This window comes from Salmo salar, chromosome 12 (genome assembly GCF_965601325.2).
Source record: "Salmo salar chromosome 12, fSalSal1, whole genome shotgun sequence".
NCBI classification, from domain to species: Eukaryota; Metazoa; Chordata; class Actinopteri; order Salmoniformes; family Salmonidae; genus Salmo; species Salmo salar.
Genome location: NC_138302.1, coordinates 79416210 through 79440800, shown reverse-complemented (window position 1 = coordinate 79440800; position 24591 = coordinate 79416210). Strand labels below are relative to the sequence as shown.

Genomic DNA, 24591 nt, shown 5'->3' with positions numbered 1-24591 from the left:
GAGGGGCTGGAATAACACGCACCGGACTGTGCGTGCGTATGGGTGAGATGTTTAGCTGAGAGCGCACTATGGCGCTCTCCACCTCATACGCTCCTCCATATAACCACGGGTAGCTGGCTTCCGGCTCTTCCTAGGCCTAGCCAAACTACCCGTGTGCCCCCCCCAAAAAAATTATTGGGGGTGCCTCTCGTGCTTCAACGCCAGTCGTGATCCTCGGAAACGTTCCCAGTCCTTACCAGCCATTCTCCATGGGCCCTCTCCGGCCATAACTTGCTCCCATGCCCATTTCTCCCTTTTGCTCAACTCAAATTCCCTCTGCTCCTTCTGCTGCTTGGTCCTGGTTTGGTGGGAGATTCTGTCAGGGATTTCGTCGTCGTCAGACGATATGGCGAAATCATCGTCGGAAAATGAAGACCAATATGCAGCAGAGTTGAGAGTTCATTTTGAACATTTAATAAACTCAAAATGAATATACAAAATAACAAAACGCACTCACGATATACTGGACAGTCCTGTTAGGCTCACTCACGCTAAACAAGAAACAAACACACCCAACTAATATAGGACTTCCAATCAAAGGCAACACCACACAGCTGCCTTCAATTGGAAGTCCACCCCAATTAACCAAACATAGACATACAACCAACTAGATCAACATAGAAATACGTAGACAAGGAACAGTGCCCAAAAACCCCGGAATACTAAATCAAATGCCCTTTTAGAAAAAACACCACCCCGAGCCACATAAAACAAATACCCTCTGCCACATCCTGACCTAACTACAATGACAATTAACCCTTATACTGGCCAGGACGTGACATACTCACGCATTGACGCGGTCAGCAATCTTCTGCCACGCCGGCTCACATTCTTTTGCTGCTGCTAATGTATTGCTTATTTTCTTAAATATATATACTCATATTCTGCATACGCATTCATTAAGATTTCTAACTCCACTGGCGAGAAGTAGGAGGTTTGAGCCCTTTTTTCTCCTGTTGCCATGATGAATCATGTTCTCTGCATTCCATTGATGATGGCTTTTTATCTCCTCATGCACATGCTTTACTTAGGGTTAACTTAACTCAGAGTTGATTGAACTAATTGTTATCACCTGTTCTGAAACCGAAAACTCTTGAGATTGACAGCTCAGAGTTAGTCAACCCAGAGTTCAGGTTCAAACTCAGAGTTTGTTAAACCTGCTTTCTGAAACAGGGCCCAGGTGAAATATTTAGTCAGATTGGCTAGCTACTTGTCATTAGGCTTTTAAAGGGGATATCAGCAGTTTCTAGAGCCATCTTTGGACTGTTAAATTAATGATATGTACCCATTGATTCTTGAAGATATACCTTATAAATACCTTATGAGCTTAGTTCAACCGTCATACCCCACCAGAACCCCAAATAAAAGCTTGTTTTACTCCAATGTTTGTAAACAAAGTAAATGTAAACAAACACAGTATAGCCTCAAACTATAGCATGGATGGTCAGTCCTTGCATCCATAGCTCTGGCTATGAATTTGAGAGTGGTATCATTTCTCCAGCCCCATCCCATAGCGTTTTACCCAAACTGGAACATGGAAGATGCTTTATTGTTTCTACTGCTGATTTCAGCTTCAAGTGCTTTTCATTTGCTTCATATTGTAACCTGCAATAGGCTCTATGTGAGTGCAGTATAATGAACAGACTGGCTCCTACTACCCTGACCAAGGGCTTTTGGTCTTGCTGGCAAAGGCTAATTACCTTTCAGTTAGACCAAAAGACCTGAAGGCTCTTGTTCATAACGCAACAGTTTGTCATGAGAAATGGAGTTGTCAGAGAATTTGGTCTTTCCTTTGCAGGTAAAGTACTATTGAAAAACAGATTAAAAGTAGACAATACGGTTGCTGTGTTTCTTGTTTTGCTAAGCATATTTACCATAAATACCAATAATAATAATAATAATAATTAGGTGGGTGCTTATACTTGTCGTATATTGTGTCATTCTGCACCATGTTATTTTTATTGTTCATAGAGCCCAGCAGATCTAGTTCAGGAGGTTAAAGACGTCTTCAATTCTGAATGTAATATGTTTAAAGGGATTTCCTTTCTGACAATAGCAAACAGCAGATTAATTTAGTCACATCAATAGATTATAGGTACATTTTGTCACATCAATAGATACCAGATACATTTAGTCACATCAATTATTACAGACTAAATGTAATTGTATTGTTTAGTGTTACCAGTAATGGAGTATGTAACATTTGATGTTTGATATCTACAGTATGTATGTATGTTATCCAGGCCAAGTTCTCTGTGTCTTCCCTGTTAGATGAATGTGGTAGAAAAGGTCGGTTCCCCACCGCTCTTTTGAGGAGGGGACCATCGTCATGTCTGGGGCATGAGTTTGCCATCAAGCGACCGTCATCTTTTGGAAAGAAGCAGCTGGAAGACATACTGGCTAAAGGCAGGGGACTTCAAATTTGAAATGAGTATGTGTAAATGAGTTATAATAAAACCTTTATTATAACACGAAGAGAGTGGTATGAGATCTCTCTCTCTCAACCTCTCTCTCTCCACCTCTCTCAACAATGGACAACAGAGCGCAGCAGGAAATGTCAAGGTAACAGACGTCCAAACCCCTTCACTGTCTGGGTTCCTATCTGGTGTATCTGGAATGGTATGCGTGTGTGCGTACTTTTCCCGTATCTTCCTAACATTCCCTCTTCCCTCACAATTTCCTCTACAAAGTCGACAACATGTAGATAAATGTCTCTGCCAAATGACTCAGAATGGCCTTTAGGGTTTATAGCAGCAGTCATCATTTCGTTGTCACTTAGGTTACAGGCAAGTGGTGGAACTTGCATTACCAATTTCCCACAACTGGTTGGGAGTGCAGTTCTGCTCAGTGCGCAGTGGATGGTAGTTCCATCCCTCTGTGAATGAGTACAGGTCTGTCTGAAGGCGTGACAGGTACACATACTCTTCGTGTTATAATAAAAGTTTTAACCAAGCATGTTATAGTGTATGTTTTTATTGAAATGACACATTGAATAACATTGCAATCAATCAAAGCTGTTGTTGTCAACATATTTTCCACTCCATTGTTACGTTTTGCAATTTAGCAAAGCCTAACAAATAACACATTTATCATAGCCTTTAACATGTTTGTAATTGTTTACAAACAGCAAATTATACAACAAGTATTCACATACAAATGCAACAACAATAATCAAAGCTCATGAACAGTCTCATGGTGACTTCATTGATAACTCACAATGCCAGCTGTCAATTTCCATTGCATGGCATTGACTACCTTTGCGGTGAGCTTTAGCTCTGATTAATAGATCGTACTACAAAACTGACTCCTAGTTTAGTCTCTTAACTTCTTTGAAAAATAATTAACCACACAGGACACCCACTTCCACATTGGACCCTTTCAGCCTTGATGAAAAGTGGCGTTCTGCGATCAAGGAACATTTTCTGAAAATGTAAAAGATATTTGAGGTGGGTTCTGGTGAGAGAAACCAAAACCGCATTGGCCAGCACGCAAGCAGTAAGTGTGTGTCATATATTAACAATTACCTGTTTCCATCACGGACTCTCAGAGCTCTTTGGCTGTGGCAGGAGCTGGTGCCAAGACAGCCTGCTGTTGATAGGGAGGCTGTGAAGGCTGGGCCTGCTGGATGGCAGTCAGCAGAGAGGGAAACCAGATAAGCGTGTCCAATGAATGACCTTAAGTGACTGATTAGATAGAAGACTATTAAGGATGATCTGAAAGGTGCCTCACTAAGGACTTTTGCAACAGGAACAGGGACGTAAGGGTAATAGAATGACAGCTGGGACAGAGGAGTGTTGGCAGCTGTGTAAACAATTAAAACAATTACATTTCAACACTAAACTTGAAACGAAAATCAACACTTTCATGTAATTTCAAAGTGTACAAGTAAGCTAACTCATATGTTAAGGTTAGATGTCTTAGTAAAAAGTGGGCAGGCCCCCCCCCCCCTCCACCTATCAGACAATCCTGCAGGTGAAGAAGCAAAAATGTACATTCAATTCTCTGGTAACAGCTCTGGTGGACATTCCTGCAGTCAGCATGCCTATTGCACAGTTTCTCAAAACGTGAGACATCTGTGGCATTGTGCTGTGTGACAAAACTGCTAATTTTAGAGTGGCCTTTTATTTTCCCCAGCACAAGGTGCACCTATGTAATGATCATGCTATTTAATCAGCTTCTTGATATGCCACACCTGTCTGTTGAATAGATTATCTTGGCAAAAGAGAAATGCTCATTAACAGGGATGTAAACAAATTTGTGCACAACATTTGAGAGAAATAAGCTTTTAGTGTGTATAGAACATTTCTGGGATCTTTTATTTCAGCTCATGAAACATGGAACCAACCCTTTACATGTTGCTTTTATATTTTTGTTCAGTGTATAATCAATGGTATACAAGGATGTACCCTTATTCTCTTGGGACATTCATTGGGACCTCTTCATCTGCAGACAGGGTTTGACGGCTCTGCATCTGAGGATGAAAAATGTTGTAATAGGATTCTGATTTGGGTGACAAAATCCTACAAGACTTATCAAAAACCTATAGGATAAAAAAAATAAAAAATATCCGTCTGTCTGCATATTTCAAGAGATGGCATATGAGGTTTCTGTGAGATACCCGATTGGTTGGACGATGCTTTTCTTGTCAATCATCCTGAAAAAACAATCAATCCTACAATCAAATCAAATGAAATTGTATTTGTCATATGTTTAGCAGATGTGTAGCGAAATACTTGTAATCTAAATGTTGAAAGAGTGTGGGCGACGGAGAGAAACAAAATGGTGCCATTTGAGGTGGGCGCTGGAGATGAGGGTGTGAGCAGGTGAGTGGGGTGATGTGAATGTTTGTGTGCGTCTGTATGTTTTTGTTTGTTTGTGGATGTTTTGTATTGTTCAAAAAACATCAGGAAAAAAAGTAGTCCAATATAGGATTCCAATAGGATTCTGGTAGAGGTGATACAAAATCCTATAGGACTGCAAGAATCGTATAGGGTCTGATAGGATTACTTTTGATTCCCAATAGGAAAAAAGTAGTCCAATATAATTCCAATGTGATTCTAATATAGGTGACACAAAATCCTATAGGACTGTGAGAATCCTATAGAATCCAATATGCTAACTTTTTATTTCCAATAGCAGAAAAGTATTCTAATAGGATTCCAAAAGGATTCTGATAGAGGTGACGAGATCCTATAGGATTGTGTGAATCCTATAGGATTCTATTGAAAAAATCAATAATCCTATAGGATTGTTTCACAAGGCCTGAAATGATGTGGAAACAATGTTGATTCAACCAGTTTTTGCCCAGTGGGTAAGTTGATGTTCTGTGGTCCCCTGTGGTGGTTAATTTCTGTCTTATCAAATGAGGAGAGACAAACTTAATACACAAGTCAGAGTTATACTTAAACTAAATCTTTAATAATAAGAGCTTTGCAATAGCAATGACTTTCAATGATTCACCATTTCTAATGAACCGTTGAGAGTGGCAAAACAAAAGTACAAATTTTATATATTTTATAGCCAAAATACACCCCTTTCAACCTACATGACGAACAACAGATACATAGAATGGTCACAAGGTTAAGATTTCCAACTGGATAGCCATCTCTCCCTGGTACGGTATAGAACAGAAACAGTAACTCATGTTCTCTGGAATGCTTTTTAGGTTTTAGCACCCAAAGACATTGTTAATCTCCTCTGTGTCACGCCCTGGCTATAGAGAGGGTTTTATTCTCTATTTTGGTTAGGCCAGGGTGTGACTAGGGTGAGCATTCTATGTTCCTTTTTCTATGTTCTTTATTTTCTATGTTTTGGCCGGGTATGGTTCTCAATCAGGGACAGCTGTGTATCGTTGTCTCTGATTGGGAACCATACTTAGGTAGCCCTTTTTCCCTCCTTGGGTTGTGGGAAGTTGACTTTTTTTATGGCACATAGCCTTTAGCTTCACGATTTGTTGGGTAGGGTTATTGTTTTGTTCGGCGTCTTTCTAAATAAAGAATATGTACGCTCACCACGCTGCACCTTGGTCCTCACCTTTCAACCAATGTGACACTCTGTCAGTGTTATCTCATAGAGGCCCATCCTCAGTAGAACACACACACAATAGTTAACAGAATACTCTATTCTGTGGAATAAAACAACCATTATAATGCAATACAAGCATTATAACAATCTTGCAATTTCCCTGACACCCCACAGGCCCATCCAAACATGATAAAGAGGAAGCACGTTAAATAACAATACAATATATTTTTTATGAAATATAAACTATAAACCACAAGTGAAAATATCAGAAATAAATTATACATTGACTGTTAATAAAAAGATTCCTTCTCTGTTCCCAAATGCTATCAGGCAGCTTTCCACTCCACCAGGTAGGCTAGCTGCATTTGAGTTTAATATTATAAACAAAAAAACGATAACAAAGAACTTGATTGCATAGTAACTTTATTATAAGTTAGATAACAGAATCTACCCCAAACCCCAATGCCTACTTCCATTGACCAAGCTATCTGAAATTAGACCATCCTAAATGTTAACAAGCAGCTGTCCATACTAGAACTCCACTAGGTAGCTGCGTGCCTTCATCAGACGTTTGAGCTTGCTCTGCAGTGAAGCCCTCTTGCTGCCGATGTCGATGTCCTCCTTCAGCAGCTGCTCGATGTTGTCCTTCTCCTGCAGAGTCTGAAGCATCTCCCTCTGCAGCTGGGAAGCAAACTCCTGCAGAACCAGGTAGCGGATCACCATGGGAATCTGATCAGCCAGACGCTGACTGGCAATCTGGCAAAGAAAAAAAACATCAGCTCTTGGGCATGAGACAATGAACTTCCTTTAACAGTAGCCTACTGTAAATACTCCTGACTTACATTATAATAGGACTTGAGGTGCAGCATCATCTCCCGTAGGGCAGCATGGTTGTCATGGCCGTTGACAGTACTCCTTACAGAGAAAACAGATAACACTTTCTGACTCCCAAAAGAAAGGGAAGGATTTTTAACTAACTCTCCCTCCTCCAACTCTTCCTCCTCCCTCTTCCTCTTCCTCAGGCTAGAGCTGTAGGTGATGTCCTGTGTGTACACTATCAGCTCCATCTTGAACTGAGTCCTCAACATGGACTCAGCCGTAGACTCCTTCTCCTGCTTGATTGTCTCGATCTTAGTCTGAAGGCCAAAAAACGAGTTATTCAATGTGTTATTTCCACATCTTGTTTAGGTTTAACTTGATGGCCAGCTGTGGCAATTTTAGTTTATGCTTAAATCGTAACATGAATATGGAAAAGTATATAGAAACAGTTATGAAAACAGTTACCTTTGCTGTTTTCAGGAGAATAGGGAAACCTGTGAAGCTGTTCTGAGCCAGCAGTATGAACGCCTTCCTAGCAACATCTAGAAGAGGGAAGAAACACTACTGTGATACATACAGATGTAGGATCTTAATTTGATCACTCTTTTGTTGCTAAGAATTTTCCTGCACAGCAGGAAATGCAGATGAGCTTCATGATTTACATAACTTCACTGAAAACACACAATAACACAAGGTTATATTAACGGTATTGCACACACACACATAATTGTTTATTTGTATTGTTTCTATATTGTTGTATTTAACATTTCTGTGACTGTCCTTGTTTATCAGTGTATCACTATTTTGTTACTTGTCATATTATGTGTTTCTTGTGGACCCCAGGAAGAGTAGCTGCTGCTTCTGCAAAAGCTAATGTGGATCCAAATAAACAAATAGGCATTTTGCCTGTAGGCTAATTTTGGCCGGCTAATAGCCTAACCACCAATCAAGCAACATTATGGACTAAACGTTAAAATCCTGTTGCTGCAGGAACATTTTGCTGCAACAATACTGGTCAAACTAAGATCTGACATGGGTAGGACTCAAAACTACTACCAAACTCAAAGATAGACTACATTCTTGGATGGGAAAATGTAAATAATTTTGTTGGCTTCATAGTTGAATCAAACACAATGACTGGGTTTCAGGATAAGTAAAAAAAAAACATTAAAAAAAAAAAAAGATCTATGTACTCAATACTGTACCTGATAACTCTTTCAGCTTCTTGACTGCTGGTTCCTCCAGTTGTTTGATCTGGTCTTTCACCATCACCTCAAAGGTCTTGTAGTTGATGAACCCTGGGAGCTCCCTTCCACGGTACGTCTTCTCATAATCAGCCACTTCTTTTTCAATCTTCTTATTAACTGCAATATGAGGCATCCACATTAACCTGTTGCTTAACCTAAACGTGTGAGTGTAAACATTCAATGTCATTTTAGATTTACAAGAAAGATGCAATGAGGCTACATTATTTTTATACATCTTAGTGCAGTATGTTAACGATCTACAACTTTGATATGATATTTTGTTTGTCTTGAAATATCTGGGCACTACATTTGACATTTTGATGATGGATGATACAGGAAAAGAATACATATTGACATAAATGGCAACTCTCGGTTACCAAACTTCCTGACGCAGTATTTATGGCCAATGTTTATGAGAATTGTGTACTCACAGTTCTTTCCAGAGCGATCCAGTTGTGCCTTCCATTTCCCGAACTCTGTTCTGAGTGTGGAGAAGATGTTGATGTCTCCACTTTTCAGCTCCTCCCCAGTGCTCAGGTTAATGACATCCTGGGTGAACAAAGTCACTTTCTGCCACACGGAAAGAGGAAGCATCACATGTCAGTGTATCCTAAGAATGAGGGACTATGATGGCTTTGAGCTTCAGGGACTCACATCGATCAGAAAATACTGCCGTTCTTTTGGGTCTTCAGGGGGTCCGGTACCACATTTCTCCAGAGTGGTGCGTGTCTCCTCCAGCTTTTCCTCAATCTGCTCTTTTAGACGAGGCATGGATTTCTAAACACAAAGAAAGACATTCAAACAAGGCATATAGCAATACACCCTGAAAATAATCACTGTATATTCACATAAAGCCGAGAGGTACAGGGACATCATAATGTAATTAAAAATCATACACAAAACATGTTTGTGTATCAGTTTTTTGAATTCATCCACAATCCAACTGGGTACTCGAAAACAACAAGAGACCATTAATTAAAAAACAAAGGTATAGTATAATGTGCAGCAAATGTAATGGAAGAGGAATTCACCTCGATATGTTGCACTAGTTCAAGAGTTAATTTCTCTGCCAGTTTAGGGATGGTGGCATGCCCCTCATCATAAAGAGTGCTATATAAAGGACAGAGAAAATGTGAAAACACAATGCAAACCTTTCAGAAAATGTTGATGCATTTGTCAGACAATAACACAACAACAACAACACAGATCTGAAAATGATAGGGGAGACAGCCTAACAACTCAGACACACCGGTAGGATTGTCAGATGTTTTCCGTCCGACAATAGTTAGCAACTCTGAACAGAATGTCGCAGTCAATCTCTTTTGTGCTCACACAGAAAAGACCTTGAAGTCATTAGCCAGTCAGAATTGTTCAAATAACTCAAACCAGAAGGTGGCAGTAGTGTTGCTTGGCGATGCATGTCTGTGTGTGTTGCTTTATGGTCTAGTCCAGGTATTCCCAAACTGGGGTATGCGCAATGCCGTTGGGGGTACGTCAAAGAAAAATGATTGATAAAAAAATGTTAAAAATTATTCTTCACATTTTTAAACAGTCCATTTATATTTTACAACAGGGCTATACTTTGGGGTGAGGTTTTTTTCTCGCCTGAGTAGCCTCATTTCACTGCCAAAAATAAAATTAAACCATCTAGTTTAACTTTGTTAAAGCAAGGCCCCTGAACTCTCGTGTATTTTCTGCACAATGCAATGATATGGGCAGCAACCATGTAACGCTTTTACAACATACAGAAGTGCGCTGGTTATCAAGGGGCAAAGTATTGACACGTTTTTTAGAATTGAGAGACGAGCTTAAAGTTTTCTTTACTGACCGCTTGCATGATGATGATTTTCTCACACGACTGGCCTATCTGGGTGATGTTTTTTCTCGCCTGAATGATCTGAATCTAGGATTACAGGGACTCTCCGCAACTATATTCAATGTGCGGGACAAAATTGAGGCCATGATTAAGAAGTTGGAGCTCTTCTCTGTCTGCATTAACAAGGACATACACAGGTCTTTCCATCATTGTATGATTTTTTTGTGTGCAAATGAACTCAAGCTTACAGACAATGTCAAATGTGATATGGAGAAACACCTGAGTGAGTTGGGTGTGCAATTACGCAGGTACTTTCCCGAAACGGATGACACAAACAACTGGATTCGTTATCCCTTTCATGCCCTGCCTCCAGTCCACTTACCGATACGTGAACAAGAGAGCCTCATTGACATTTCAAAATGCGGTTCTGTGAAAATGTAATTTAATCAGAAGCCACTGCCAAATTTCTGGATTGGGTTGCGCTCAGAGTATCCTGCCTTGGCAAATGCACTGTTAAGACACTGATGCCCTTTGCAACCACATACCTATGTGAGAGTGGATTCTCGGCCCTCACTAGCATGAAAACTAAATACAGGCACAGACTGTGTGTGGAAAATGATTTAAGACTTAGACTCTCTCCAATACAACCCAACATTGCAGAGTTATGTGTATCCTTTCAAGCACACCTGTCACGACCTCCGCCGAAGTTGGTCACTCTCCATGTTCGGGCGTCGTTCGAAGTCACCGACCTTCTAGCCATCGCTGATCCACTTTTCATTTTCCATTGGTTTTGTCTTGTCTTCCATCACACCTGGTTCCAATTCCATCAATTGCATGTTGTGTATTTAACCCTCTGTTCTCCCCCATGACCTTGTCCGTAATTGTTTCTTGTAGTGCTTGTGCACGGTATGCTGGTATTACCGGGTTTTGTTTGATCCATTGATTTGTATTGTTCTGTTGACGGTGGTTTATGGATATTAAACGACACCGTTGTAAATCAGTTTTCGCTCTCCTGCGCCTGACTTCTCTGCTGCCAGTACACACCTCACTACAACACCCTTCTCGTTAACCTGTGGTGAGTTATTCACAATTTTCAATGAACAAATAAGGTTTTATATGTAAGATGGTTAAATAAAGAGCAAAATGATTGATTATTATTATTTGTGCCCTGGTCCTATAAGAGCTCTTTGTCACTTCCCACGAGCCGGGTTGTGACAAAAACTCGCACTCATTCTTATGTTTAATAAATGTATTGTATAGTGTGTGTGTGGCAGGCTTACAATGATGGCAAAAAACAACATTTGAGAGTGCGCTGACCCTGGTGTTAGAGGGGGTACGCAGCTGGAGGTTGAATGTTTGAAGGGGTACAGGACTATAAAAAGTTTGGGACCCACTGGTCTAGTCAATAGCTAGCTGCGCTAATGTTGCTATTGTTGTAGAAACCCCTTGTTGATACTAGCCAGATGGCACCAGCTAGATAACTAGTTAGCAATATTTTAATTCGCTCTCCATAATTGCATACTACCCATAGATACATTTTTAGCTACCTGGCTAACGTTAGCTACATTGTTAGCATGATTCGCTAGCTACCTGTTGTGCTAGCTAGGTAAAGTAATGACACTGCATTGATACTCGGCATCCAGCTACAGGCAGCTGCTTCATGGAAACATATCCATTGTGATTTAATTATAATGTTACTGGCTATAGTGGCCAGATAGCTAGCTTGGTAAAGCATTTAGTGTTGTGCGCATTGTGCTGCACTTATTACCACTCCCTTCATTTCATATGAGGTGTGTGTGTGACTGCCTTGCTCAGTTAGGAAGCTAACTAATAATCTAGGGCACATTATCAAACCTGACAAAAAAAAAACGTATTCAAGCACAAAAAAAAAGAACAATTCTCATGAAAAGGTTGGTTGAGACCGGAAAAAGTGCCCTATTTTTTTTTTCTTTTTTCTTGTCACTCCCCTCACAAAAAATTATAGCAGTTTTGAAACTGCAGTAAAACTGCAGTCGACTGTAGTATTTTGGACGCAGTCGTTACAGAATAACTGCAGTGTACTGCACTGTAACTGCAGCTACACTGCAAAATTACTGCAGTAAAAAAACGGGTTATTTTGAATGCAGTATTTGCAGCATACTGCAGTTATACTGCACTCTGACTGCAATCGTTTTTCGTAAGGGTCCAGTCGCCTCCCCCACGTGGAGGACCGTGCTCTCTGATTGACTCAAAGTCAAGTTGTCGGCCACTGCTGAGCATTGCAATTCTACAAGTAGATACGGCAGTTTCATCGGTACCAGGTCGGTACACAGCAGGTACGTATTTTATTCTAGCAAGAGAAGGAACGGCCTCATACTATGATAAGTACCTATCGGCAGTCTATAGGGTCTCAGATTCTCAGTGTGTTTCATGCTTAAGATGGTCTGGCTCGTTGGCTGGAATCTTTGGTAAATCTTGTTATCTTGTGGGGTAAAGAGCAATAATTGGCCGCAGAATGTTCTTGACTAATTGTTAGCCCTCTGTGTACCAGATTTAAAGCACACTTCAACCCACAGGACCAACCTGAGATGAAGGTGCTCTTTGAAGAAGGCCTTCTCCCTCTCTGTGGCCTCGGTCAGTGAGACTTGCTCCATGATCTCCTTCTGGCCCCTGCACTTGACTATCATGTAGCCCTTAGTCAGGTGGATAACCTCATTATGAACTATGTCCACCACCATCTCTTCTGTGCCTTTGTCTACCAGGTCAGGCTTGGTCAGGATGCCTGTTCAATGGGAAACACACACAAGTCTCACTCATTAAATTCAACACAAGTCCACATGGTTTATAATCACCATTACACAAAAGCTTGCTTCATAATAGTTGAGTAAATAATAAAGTGTGGAATACCTAATGTCCTTCCACCTTGAGGGTCCACCTCTTGTGCCATCTTCAAAGCCTCTGTGGTTGCAATGTCAACGTTGCATGGCACAACCACCAAGTTGATTGTTTCTTGCTTTGTGATGAACTTGCGTATCAGATTCTTAATCTGGAAATGCCAAAGATTATTATACTGTACATAACGTGTGGTGGGGGGATACGTGTCATTTTGGCTTCTGCTCTAAAACTGGGGTGACAAATGAACAGTGGTTCCCCACTAATATTGGGGGTGGGGTGGAGGTATGTACCTGTTCACCAATGTTCTCAGGTTGACCTTTGACAGCTACCCGGGCGATGCCTGGCAGGTCGATGAGTGTGAGGTCTGGGACGTCAGGGGAGCCAATCTCCAGGCTGATGAGGTCATCACTGATACCCACCCCCACACCTGCCATTTCATCCTGGGCTGGAGGGGGGAACAAGAATACAGGTGCCTTAGAAATAGTTAACTGTACCAACAGTTAATGATATTATTCATGGTTTTAGGTATACATGAAAATAGTATGTTAGTGAAGAATAGTGACTCAGTTTAGACACTTGAGGTAATGAGAGTGGGTGTGACCACAATGAGAGTGGGTGTGACCACACAATGACAGTGATCACACCCACCTTTCCGAATTTTCTTCTCCACATCAGAGGGGTCCTCAATCTCCTCCTCACGGTCTTGGTAGCGGATTTTTCCGTGCCATTCCTCTCCTTCTTTCTTCCTCTTCATCTTCAGCTCGAGAGGGCATCGTGTTACAATACCTGTCAGAGTTGACAGAGGAGGAGTTAGACAGTGTAAAAGAGATTAAATGAAACTGCAAGAAACCCAGAGAAAAACAGCCCATATTCATCACCCTGTCAGAGAGTTCATTGGAAGAAGGGGAGTGAGAGAGAGAAGAAAAAAGAGATAAGAATATCAACTTACAGTGCCTTCGGAAAGTATTCAGACCCCTTGAAATTTTCCACATGTTGATATGTTACAGCCTTATACTAAAATGAATTAAATAAAAAAAAATGTCCTCAGAAATCTACACACAATAACCCAAATGACAAAGCGAAAACATGTTTTTTGAAATTTTTGCAAATGCATTAAAAATAAAAAACAGAAATACGTTATTTACATACGTATTCAGACCCTTTGCTATGAGGCTCGAAATTGAGCTCAGGTTCATCCTGTTTCCATTGATCATCCTTGAGATGTTTCTACAACTTGATTGGAGTCCACTTGTGGTAAATGTGATTGATTGGACATGATTTGGAAAGGCACACACCTGTCTATATAAGGTCCCACAGTTGACAGTGCATGTCAGAGCAAAAACCAAACCATCAGGTCGAAGGAATTGTCCGTAGAGCTTCGAGACTGTATTGTGTCGTAGGCACAGATCTGAGGAAGGGTACCAAAATATGTCTGAGCATTGAAGGTACACAGTGGCCTCCATCATTCTTAAATGGAAGAAGTTTGGAACCACCAAGACTCTTCCTAGAGCTGGCCGCCCGGCCAAACTGAGCAATCGGGGGAGAAGGGCCCCCGATCAGGCCTTTATGGTAGAGTGGCCAGACGGAAGCCACTCCTCAGTAAGGCACATGACAGCACTCTTGGAGTTTGCCAAAAGGCACCTACAGACTCTCAGACCATGATAAAAAAGATTCTCTGGTCTGACGAAGATTGAACTCTTTGGCCTGAATGCAAAGCGTCACGTCTGGAGGAAACCTGGCACCATCCCTAAGGTGAAGCATGCTGGTGGCAGCATCATGCTGTGAGGATGTTTTTCAGCAGTAGGGACTGGGAGACTAGTCAGGATCAAGGCAAAGATGAACGGAACAAAATACAGAGAGATCCTTGATGAAAACCTGCTCCAGAGCACTCAGGACCTCAGACTGGGGAGAAGGTTCACCTTCCAACAGGACAATGACCCTAAGCACACAGCCAAGACAATGCAGGAGTAGCTTCGGGACAAGTCCCTGAATGATGTTGAGTGGCCCAGCCAGAGCCCAGACTTGAACCTGATCGAACATTTTTGGAGAGACCTGAAAATAGCTGTGCAGCGACGCTCCCCATCCAACTTGACAGAGCTTGAGAGCATCTGCAGAGAAGAATGGGAGAAACTCCCCAAATACAGGTGTGTCAAACTTGTAGCATTATACCCAAAAAGACTCAAGGATGAAATCACTGCCAAAGGTACTTCAACCAAGTACTGAGTAAAGGGTCTGGATACTTATGTAAATGTGATACTTCAGGTTTTATTTTTAATAAATTAGCAAACATTTATAAAAACCTGTTTTTGCTTTGTCATTATGGGGTAATGTGTGTAGATTGATGAGGGGAAAAAACTACTTAATCAATTTTATAATATGGCTGTAATCTAACAAAATGTGGAAAAAGTCTAGGGGTCTGAATACTTTCCAAAGGCACTGTACATATCAACTATAACATCAGAACCTAAACATAGAAACTAGCAAACACAATTGCATTTTATCGATGGCAAATTTAATGCACAAAAATACCGTGATGAGATCCTGTATCTGTGACCAACAGATGGATATCTTTATTCCTAGTCATGTGAAATCCATAGATTTTGACCTAATTTATTTATTTCAATTGAACTGTAACTCAGTAAAATCAATTAAATTGTTGCATGTTGCGTTTATATTTTTGTTCAGTAAAGTTGATTGCAACATACTGGCCGCGTACTCATATTATATATTGGATTACCTGGCATTTAGGGGCCTACTTTCCCACTGCCCTCATCTCACCTGTTTCATCAGAATCTAAATAACGTTTATTCGCCAAGTACATTCATATGGGGCGGCAGGGTAGCCTAGTGGTTAGAGCATTGGAGGTTGCTAGATCAAATCCCCGAGTTGACAAGGTAAAAAAATCTGTCTTCTGCCCCTGAACAAGGCAGTTAACCTACTGTGCCTAGGCCGTCATTGAAAATAAGATTTTCTTTCTTAACTGACTTGCCTAGTAAATAAAGGTACGAAAAATAAACATGTACCTACCAGGAATTTGACATGATGAAGCCACAATAAACACATAATTTACACTATCAACATGTACACTATGTAGAAAAACAACAACTACAGGCACTGTTAACACTATAAACTACACGATAAATGATGCACATACAGAATGTTCATGAATTATCACTCACCACTCCCCCTTGGCAAAGCCACCCCAGATAGCGCCTCCAGCACGGAGCTCTTCCCTGAACTCTGGTCCCCTATCACCGCGATGGCTGGCAGCGCAAGGTCCTTCTCTACGCCAAGGGAGCGCAGGGAGTCGATGAGGTCAATACAAGGACGCACCTTCTCCTCATAATGTTGGTTCAGCGTATAATTCATGATTTGCGATAAAAAAAAATGGTTAATACACTGCAACTGCAACTGACTACACTGCAACTGACTACTGGCTGTACAGGTTCTGTAGAAAGAGTCATCCCTGGGAAACGATACTTATCCATAATATAGTTTCACTTTCATTTCTCCAACACAAAAGTAACCTGAGTATTTCATCTCACTCGATTTTACATACATTTTTCAAATATCAATAGCTCAACCATCCTGAGGACAGAAAGTAATTAATTGACTTGCAGCCTGTACGTGTTGATGTGAAACATTAAGTATGTCTTAAACTGTAAACCACGGACAAAGTGGCAGAGACTCAACAATATGCAGATTAACATCATGCACACAGATAGACTTATGAGTATAGCATTTCTGAGCAATAGGAAAGGTCACATTTTGTTTGTGTGTGTTGGTTCAACATTTTATAAGCATGTTCCCTAATAGACAGGTCGGAACCAACATGGCTGAATTCCTCCTCCAGGCAGCGAAGAGACCTGACCCCTCTGGAGGTGCAGGTGTAGAGGGACCTCGAACTGATGCTAAAGTATGCACTGGACAGACGCGGGAGTCTAGGGCGGTGTTGTGACTTTACTTTCATTAATCTGATTACTTTTATTTATTTAATCCACTAACTACATTTAATTACTACCCAATTAAATTAATCATGTAACAATTCATTAGGGTTTGGGGCACCACGGAAGAAGTTGGTTTAGAGAGTTACCATCTCCCGGATTAAACTCTATAAGGTCTTTACTTATTTCATCTATAAACAGTCATCTTATTAATCATTACCTCTTATCAAATCATCATTCTGACCAGACCTTCTTGGATCTGAAAAAAACCCCAGCCTAACTCATTATTCAGTACTACACAAATTGGTTTAATTATTTATTTACTAGCTAACTAAATAATAACACAGAATAAACATACACCCTTTACATGAGACAAAGGTTGCTAGTGGACTGACAAAATGATGGCTTATTAAGCAGAGATGGAGAGGAGGGGAAAAAGAGAGAGACAGAGAAAAAGGGACACATTCTATAACTATTCTCCCATTAACCATATACTTTGCACACAAACCGCCGCCCGTTTGGAATAAGAGGTCATGAATGTATTTACTTGTGAAATGCCTTCGTTCGTCGTTTATCTCAGTCGGAACCAAGCCTTCTCAGAAAGTTGTTGGCCTTCTAGCTTTATGGCTCTGATTGTCCGAAAGGGGTCTCCCCTTTCCCGTCTTCTACTGTTGTTCACTCTGGAAGATAACAAGCCATGTTACCGGTTCCCATTGGTGATAGTCTCACTTAGACTCGCTTTTCTCGATATCTGACTTAAGACAGCTAATCAGCTGTACCAGTGATTGTCTGAGGTAAGCTTCTCGCCTCTTCCTGCTTGTGTTGTTATTCACGATTCGAACCACGATGGACAGATCTCTCTGGTCCAAAGGAAGGTGAGTTAATTTCTTCACCTCCTGTTGAGGTTCAAAGCGTCAACCAATCCAAACGTGCAGCTCTCTGCCTCACGTTTCCTGGTCTTAAGGTTGATTCCTCTTCCAAGCCTTTATGCACTCTTGGTCAAAAGGGGCGTTCTGACCTCACCCAGGGCGTGGCTACTTAATGTGTAAAGGATATGATTAGAAGTTCTCATATGACTCCTAAAATCACATTCCTATCTTAACAAAAATACCTCCTTCATTTACCATATCCTATGCCCGACATATTGAATGAAAACTTGACAGATAAAGGGGGTATCCTTTCCAAGTTACAGTATTTGGTCCATACAGTTTTTAATAACATCACAAAATGAAAAACAATATGACATTCGTTTTCTACATCTCCCCACTGACCATTTCCCACATCATTACGTTAGAAATAATATTTTTGCCAACTTTTACTTTAACTACATTCCCAAAGAAAATAATGTACTTTTTACTCCATACATTTTCCCTGACACCCAAAAGTAGTCGTTACATTTTGACAGGAAAATTGTCCAATTCACACAATTATCAGGAGAACATTCCTGGTCATCCCTACTGCATCTGATCTGGCAGACTCACTAAACACAAATGCTTCATTTGTAAATTATGTCTGAGTGTTGGAATGTGCCCCTGGCTATCCGTCAATAAAAAAAAGAAAAGAAAATTGTTGCGTATGGTTTAATATAAGGAATTTGAAATTATTTATAGTTTTACTCAAGTATGATATTTAGTACTTTTTCCACCACTGGATGTGGCTGGGGGTTACAGCATTTCTTTCACATGACCCATCAATTTAGACAAGTGTGTCTGGGTAAGCATCATGTAACATTTATAAAATATCTGGACACTTTCTGTTTACCTGGAATTTTTCCTTGTTGTAGGCTACTACCACTTTTAGTCTTAATCTTTACTACACTACTCACTGTTTAGCACATGTCCTCACATGTGAATCCTTAGAGATGGGTGGGGCTGGCTTAGTCTCTCTAGACAAAGGCATTCCTTTGGTTGAAACTAAAGGGTAGAGAAAGAGTTCTCTCCTGCTCAAATTTACGACCGAGTGTGGAGGTGTCAAAACCATCCAGCAGCTCCCCCTCTCTCCTCTGTGGGAAAGAGAGAGGGAGAATTAGAGCAGAATTAGGCCGATACCCACTAATTATCAAAATCCAGAAAAGAGCCGTTAAATTCTACAACCACCTAAAAGGAAGTGATTCCCAAACCTTCCATAACATAGCCATCACCTACAGAGAGATGAACCTGGTGTAAGGGTCCTGTGTGTAGCTGGTGTAGAGAGTCAGGCGCAGGACAGCAGATATGAGTAATCAATATACTTTACTCAAAAAGACAAATATAAAGAAGTAACATCACGAGCCCACAAAGATGGACCGAATTACAACAAACAATCACTCACAAACACAACATGGGTAACAGAGGGTTAAATAATAAACAAGTAATTGGACAAAGACAGAACAAATGAAAAGTGGATCGGCGGTGGCTAGAAAGCCGGTGACGTCGACCGCCGAACGCCGCCCGAACAAGGAGAGGGACCGACTTCGGCGGAAGTCGTGACACCTGGAGAAGAGTCCCCTAAGCAAGCTGGTCCTGGGGCTCTGTTCACAAACACACCCCACAGAGCCCCAGAACAGCAGCACAATTAGACCCAAAATCATGAGAAAACAAAAAGATAATTACTTGACACATTGGAAAGAATTAACAAACAAACAGAGCAAACTGGAATGCTATTTGGCCCTAAACAGAGAGTACACCGTGGCAGAATACCTGACCACTGTGACTGACCCAAACTTAAGGAAAGCTTTGACTATGTACAGACTCAGTGAGCATAGCCTTGCTATTGAGAAAGGCCGCCGTAGGCAGACATGGCTCTCAAGAGAAGACAGGCTATGTGCACACTGCCCACAAAATGAGGTGGAAACTGAGCTGCACTTCCTAACCTCCTGCCCAATGTATGACCATATTAAGACACATATTTCCCTCAGATTACACAGATCCACAAAGAATTCGAAAACAAACCCAATTTTGATAAACTCCCATATCTACTGGGTGAAATTCCACAGTGTGCCAGCACAGCAGCAAGATTTGTGACCTGTTGCCACAAGAAAAGGGCAACCAGTGAAGAACAAACACCATTGTAAATACAACCCATATTTATGCTTATTTATTTTCCCTTGTGTACTTTAACCATTTGTACATTGTTACAACACCGTATATATACACAATATGACATTTGTAATGTCTTTATTCTTTTGAAACTTCTGTATGTGTAATGTTTACTGTTCATTTTTATTGTTTATTTCACTTTTGTATATTATCTACCTCACTTGCTTTGGCAATGTTAACACATGTTTCCCATGCCAATAAAGCTCCCCCCCCCCCAGTCTGAGCTGACCCATTCTGATCCTCACAGGACTGTCATGACAAACGCCACAAAAATGATTTATTGTTTGGTTGTGTTCATTTTGTAATTATATAGTCCCCCCCAAGTTAATAAATACATGTTATTTGACCTAGAAATTGTATTTCTTTACAGATGTGATAGCCAGACCCAGCCAATCAGGATAAGGTTTTCCCCACAAAAGGGCTTTATTACAGACATAAATACTTCTCAGTTTCATCAGCTGTCTGGGTGGCTGGTCTCAGACAATCCCGCAGAGGAAGAAGCTGGATGTGGAGGTCCTGGGCTGGCATGGTTACACTTGGTCTGCGATTGTGAGGCCGGTTGGACGTATCTCCAAATTCTCTAAAACAATGTTGGAGGCAGCTTATGGTAGAGAAACGTACATTCAATTCTCTGGCAACAGCTCTGGTGGACATTCTTGCAGTCAGCATGCCAATTGCATGCTCCCTCAAAACAGAGACATCTGTGGCATTGTGTTGTGTGACACAATGCCATAGCACAAGGTGCACCTGTGTAATGATCATGCTGTTTAATCAGCTTCTTGATATACCACACCTGTCAGGTAGATAGATTATCTTGGCAAAGGAGAAATGTTCACTAACGGATGTAAACAAATTTGTGCCAAAAAATTGAGAGAAACAATATTTTTGTGCTTTTGAAAAAATTCAGGGATATTTTATTTCAGCTCATGAAACTCAGAGGTGAGTGATCGCTGTCCTGATATCCAGAAGCTCTTTTTTGCCGTAAGATACGTTTGCAGACACATTATGTACAAAATAAGTTACAAATAACGCGAAAACCCCCCCACATAATCGCACAATTGGTTGGGCGCCTGTAAAACTGCTGCCATTTCTTCCGGCGCCATTTTGAGCTTGATCTTGCTTGATCTTAAGTTTCAGTATGAATACAACTGCTCTGCTCCCCTCAATGCTCTGAAGAAGAAGGATGTGTCTTGGGCTTTCGAGGACTTGAAGGAGGCCCTAACCAAAGCACCAATGCTACTCTCCCAAGGCTTCTACCTGCCCAAAGTACAAACAGATGCCAGTGACATCGGACCTGGTGTTGTTTTGACAAGAGATTGATGGCGATGAGCGAGTTATTGCCTATGGATCAAGACTGTTGAATTCTGCCGAGAATAATTACTCTGTCTCTCTGCGAGAGTGCCTAGCAGTCATTTGGGCGGTGGAAAAGTGGTGGTCTTTCCTTGAAGGGAGGAAATTCGAGGTCATTACTGACTACTCAGCCCTGGCCTGGGTGTTCAACCATCCAAAGCCCAATTCAAAACTGGTAGATGGATGATCAGACTACATTTTGACTTCCATGTCACCTACAGAAAAGGACAGTGCAACATTGTTCCGGATACTCTTTCCTGCACCCCGGGTTGGGAGGCAGAAGCAAGCCACGGTCTGCTCCAGCCAAGCATCTGGCAGTCACAAATGTTCCCTCCCCTTGGACTGGTCTGACATAGCTTTAGCTCAGCAGTGTAAACCTGAGGTGCAGACCATAATGGCGAAGTCCAGGGCGGAAGGCCAAGACATGGACGCATTAACTATGCCATTGAAAATTGGTATCTATACCTGGTAATCCCTGTTGGACAGGGAGGTCAGAAGTTTAAACTGTTCATCCTACGTGGGATGAGAGAGCAGTTCTTGAGATACTTCCACAACAGTCCCCTTGGTGGACATTTAGGGAGGCTAAAAACCCTACTCAAAGTGCTGGAAGTTGCCTGCTGGCCCGATGTGAGGAAGGATGTATGGGAATACACTAAGAGGTGCATTACTTGCCAGAAGTACAAGCCTCGACTGACTAAGCTGTCGGGTCATCTACAGTCTACTGCAATCAAGGAGCCAGTATACATGTTGGGACTGGATATCATGGGCCCATGACTATTGTAGCAAATGGGTTGAATTGTTCCCCATGCGAGAGGTGAAGACCCCAAAGATAGCCTCCATTCTCACTGATGAAATATTCACCAGATGGGGATGCCAGCATATCTCATCTCGAACAGAGAAGCACAGTTCACCTCCCTCCTTCTCAAACAGGTTTGCCAGCAATGGGGTGTTGTCCAAAAGCTCACTACACCGTACCATCCACAAACAAATCTGTCAGAACGCATCAATCGCACATTGAAGACCATGATAGCAACCTTTGTGTAGGACAAGCACAACACTTGGGACAGCTGGTTGCTTGAGTTTCGCTTCTCCATCAACTCTGCCTGGCAGGAGTCAACAGGTTTCACACCTGCAGAAATTGCTCTCAGACCAAAGCTGAAGGGTCCGCATGAAAGGCTCATCAGCAAGTCACCTGATCCTGACCAGAATGCCCACTCACTGCTCGGGAGGAAACAGCTCATGCTGAAGTAGGTTAGACACAATGTCTCTAAAGCTCAAGAAAAACAAGGGCGTTACTACAATCCAAAACGCCAACAAGTTGCTTTTGAGTGTGATGATCTGGTGTTGATCATAGCCCACCCACTGCCCAAAGCTGATGCTGGTTTCCAGCCAAGGTTCCAGCCATCTCTGCATGTCTGGCAGACATATCAGTGTGGATGACGGATCACCACCTCAAGCTGAACCTCGGCAAGACGGAGCTGCTCTTCCTCCCGGGGAAGGACTGCCCGTTCCATGATCTCGCCATCACGGTTGACAACTCCCTTGTGTCCTTCTCCCAGAGTGCTAAGAGCCTTGGCGTGACCCTGGACAACACCCTGTCGTTCTCCACCAACATCAAGGCGGTGACCCGATCCTGTAGGTTCATGCTCTACAACATTCGCAGAGTACGACCCTGCCTCACACAGGAAGCGGCGCAGGTCCTAATCCAGGCACTTGTCATCTCCCGTCTGGATTATTGCAAGTCGCTGTTGGCTGGGCTCCCTGCCTGTGCCATTAAACCCCTACAACTCATCCAGAACGCCGCAGCCCGTCTGGTGTTCAACCTTCCCAAGTTCTCTCACGTCACCCCGCTCCTCCGCTCTCTCCACTGGCTTCCTGTTGAAGCTCGCATCCGCTACAAGACCATGGTGATTGCCTACGGAGCTGTGAAGGGAACGGCACCTCCATACCTTCAGGCTCTGATCAGGCCCTACACCCAAACAAGGGCACTCCGTTCATCCACCTCTGGCCTGCTTGCCTCCCTACCTCTGAGGAAGCACAGTTCCCGCTCAGCCCAGTCAAAACTGTTCGCTGCTCTGGCACCCCAATGGTGGAACAAGCTCCCTCACGACGCCAGGACAGCGGAGTCAATCACCACCTTCCGGAGACACCTGAAACCCCACCTCTTCAAGGAATACCTGGGATAGGATAAAGTAATCCTTCTAACCCCCCCCTTAAAAGATTTAGATGCACTATTGTAAAGTGGTTGTTCCACTGGATATTATAAGGTGAATGCACCAATTTGTAAGTCGCTCTGGATAAGAGCGTCTGCTAAATGACTTAAATGTAAATGTAAATGTAAGAGGCTAGACCCGTCAACTACTTTGTAGCCCTCCTTAGCCAGCCTGTGTCGTGAATGAGCCTAGTCAATATGACCTGATGACTCATCCAGTCCTCAGACAGAACTCTGCTAACACTGAAACAGGCCTCAACCACAAGCAGCTGGAGAGCAGCAAAACCCAGTCAAGGGCAGAGAGGAAATGATTGGTGCGGGTAGACTGTAGGCAGATGATCCTCTGCTGGACAGCGGAGGTTCATCATATATGGCGACACCCCCGTCAAACCTCGGGCCCCTGGGGTGAAGCTGGCAGAGTTGCCTGATGGCGCGTGGGCCATGAAGTGTCTGAGATTATGCTGCGCTTATAAAAAATTGTTCTTTACGCTGAACATATCCAGCGTGAACAGCGAGATAACACGCAGTAAGAGCCAGGTCACACCAAAATAGTGCAGAGCGGAATATAAATATATATTAGATTGCTCGTTGGTGTTGTACACAAAAATAGCCCCTGCTGACACGTAGTATACCGTGTCACAAATGACCCGCAAAGTGTTAATAGTAGAAATAAGTGAGCTAACCTCTGTGGCAAGCAGGGATAGACCAAGAGGGGTGACCCGGGTTGAGCTCCACTGCTAACTCAGCTTAGGATAGGAAGACACTGAGGCCCCCTCACTGGGAAAGAGGCTCATACTGCAGGATATTCCAGGCCTACAACGTGCGATGGGAGTTGACCCACCCTGTGTGGTCAAGAGAAGATCCACAGGCAAAGACAACTGGCGCATGAGTGAACCTAGTAGAACCGTCTGGGAGGCGGACTGTACTAGTTGGTTTGATTTTGTATGCCATCTGTTTTATTTGTTAAATGTGCAAAAAAAAAAATCCTTTCTTCTATTAGCTGCGTTGGATTTAGTGCTTACCGACTGTTATCACCATACCAAATGTAACATATTGTCACGTCCTGACCAGCAGAGGGAGGAATTGTGTTCGATTTTGGTCAGGACGTGGCAGTAGGGTTGTGTTGTATGGTTTTTCTAGTATGTCTGTTTCTTTGTTGGTCTGTGTGGCTCCCGATCAGGAACAGCTG

At 42.2% G+C, this 24591-nt stretch overlaps 1 protein-coding gene across 1 annotated transcript; it reads right to left on the bottom strand.

The window, feature by feature from the left end:
- Positions 1 to 6469: 6469 nt before the first annotated feature.
- On the bottom strand, positions 6470 to 16232 carry mx (Interferon-induced GTP-binding protein Mx). The gene is made up of 12 exons (NM_001139918.1): positions 15999 to 16232; positions 13468 to 13605; positions 13110 to 13264; positions 12832 to 12970; positions 12508 to 12706; positions 9161 to 9239; positions 8784 to 8906; positions 8561 to 8699; positions 8088 to 8246; positions 7348 to 7424; positions 6906 to 7199; positions 6470 to 6819 (listed from the first exon to the last, which is right to left on the bottom strand). The coding sequence occupies exons 1-12, from the start codon at positions 16186 to 16188 to the stop codon at positions 6595 to 6597; spliced, it is 1917 nt and encodes a 638-aa protein (NP_001133390.1). The 5' UTR covers positions 16189 to 16232; the 3' UTR covers positions 6470 to 6594.
- Between the last annotated feature and the right edge of the window lie 8359 nt (positions 16233 to 24591).

Coding starts and splice junctions, on each gene's coding strand:
- mx (NM_001139918.1), bottom strand. CDS start 16,188: ATGAATTATACGCTGAACCAACATTATGAGGAGAAGGTGCGTCCTTGT. Junction 8,700..8,783: donor GGCAGTATTTTCTGATCGAT/GTGAGTCCCTGA, acceptor TCCGTGTGGCAG/AAAGTGACTTTGTTCACCCA. Junction 6,820..6,905: donor ACCTCAAGTCCTATTATAAT/GTAAGTCAGGAG, acceptor TTTCTTTGCCAG/ATTGCCAGTCAGCGTCTGGC.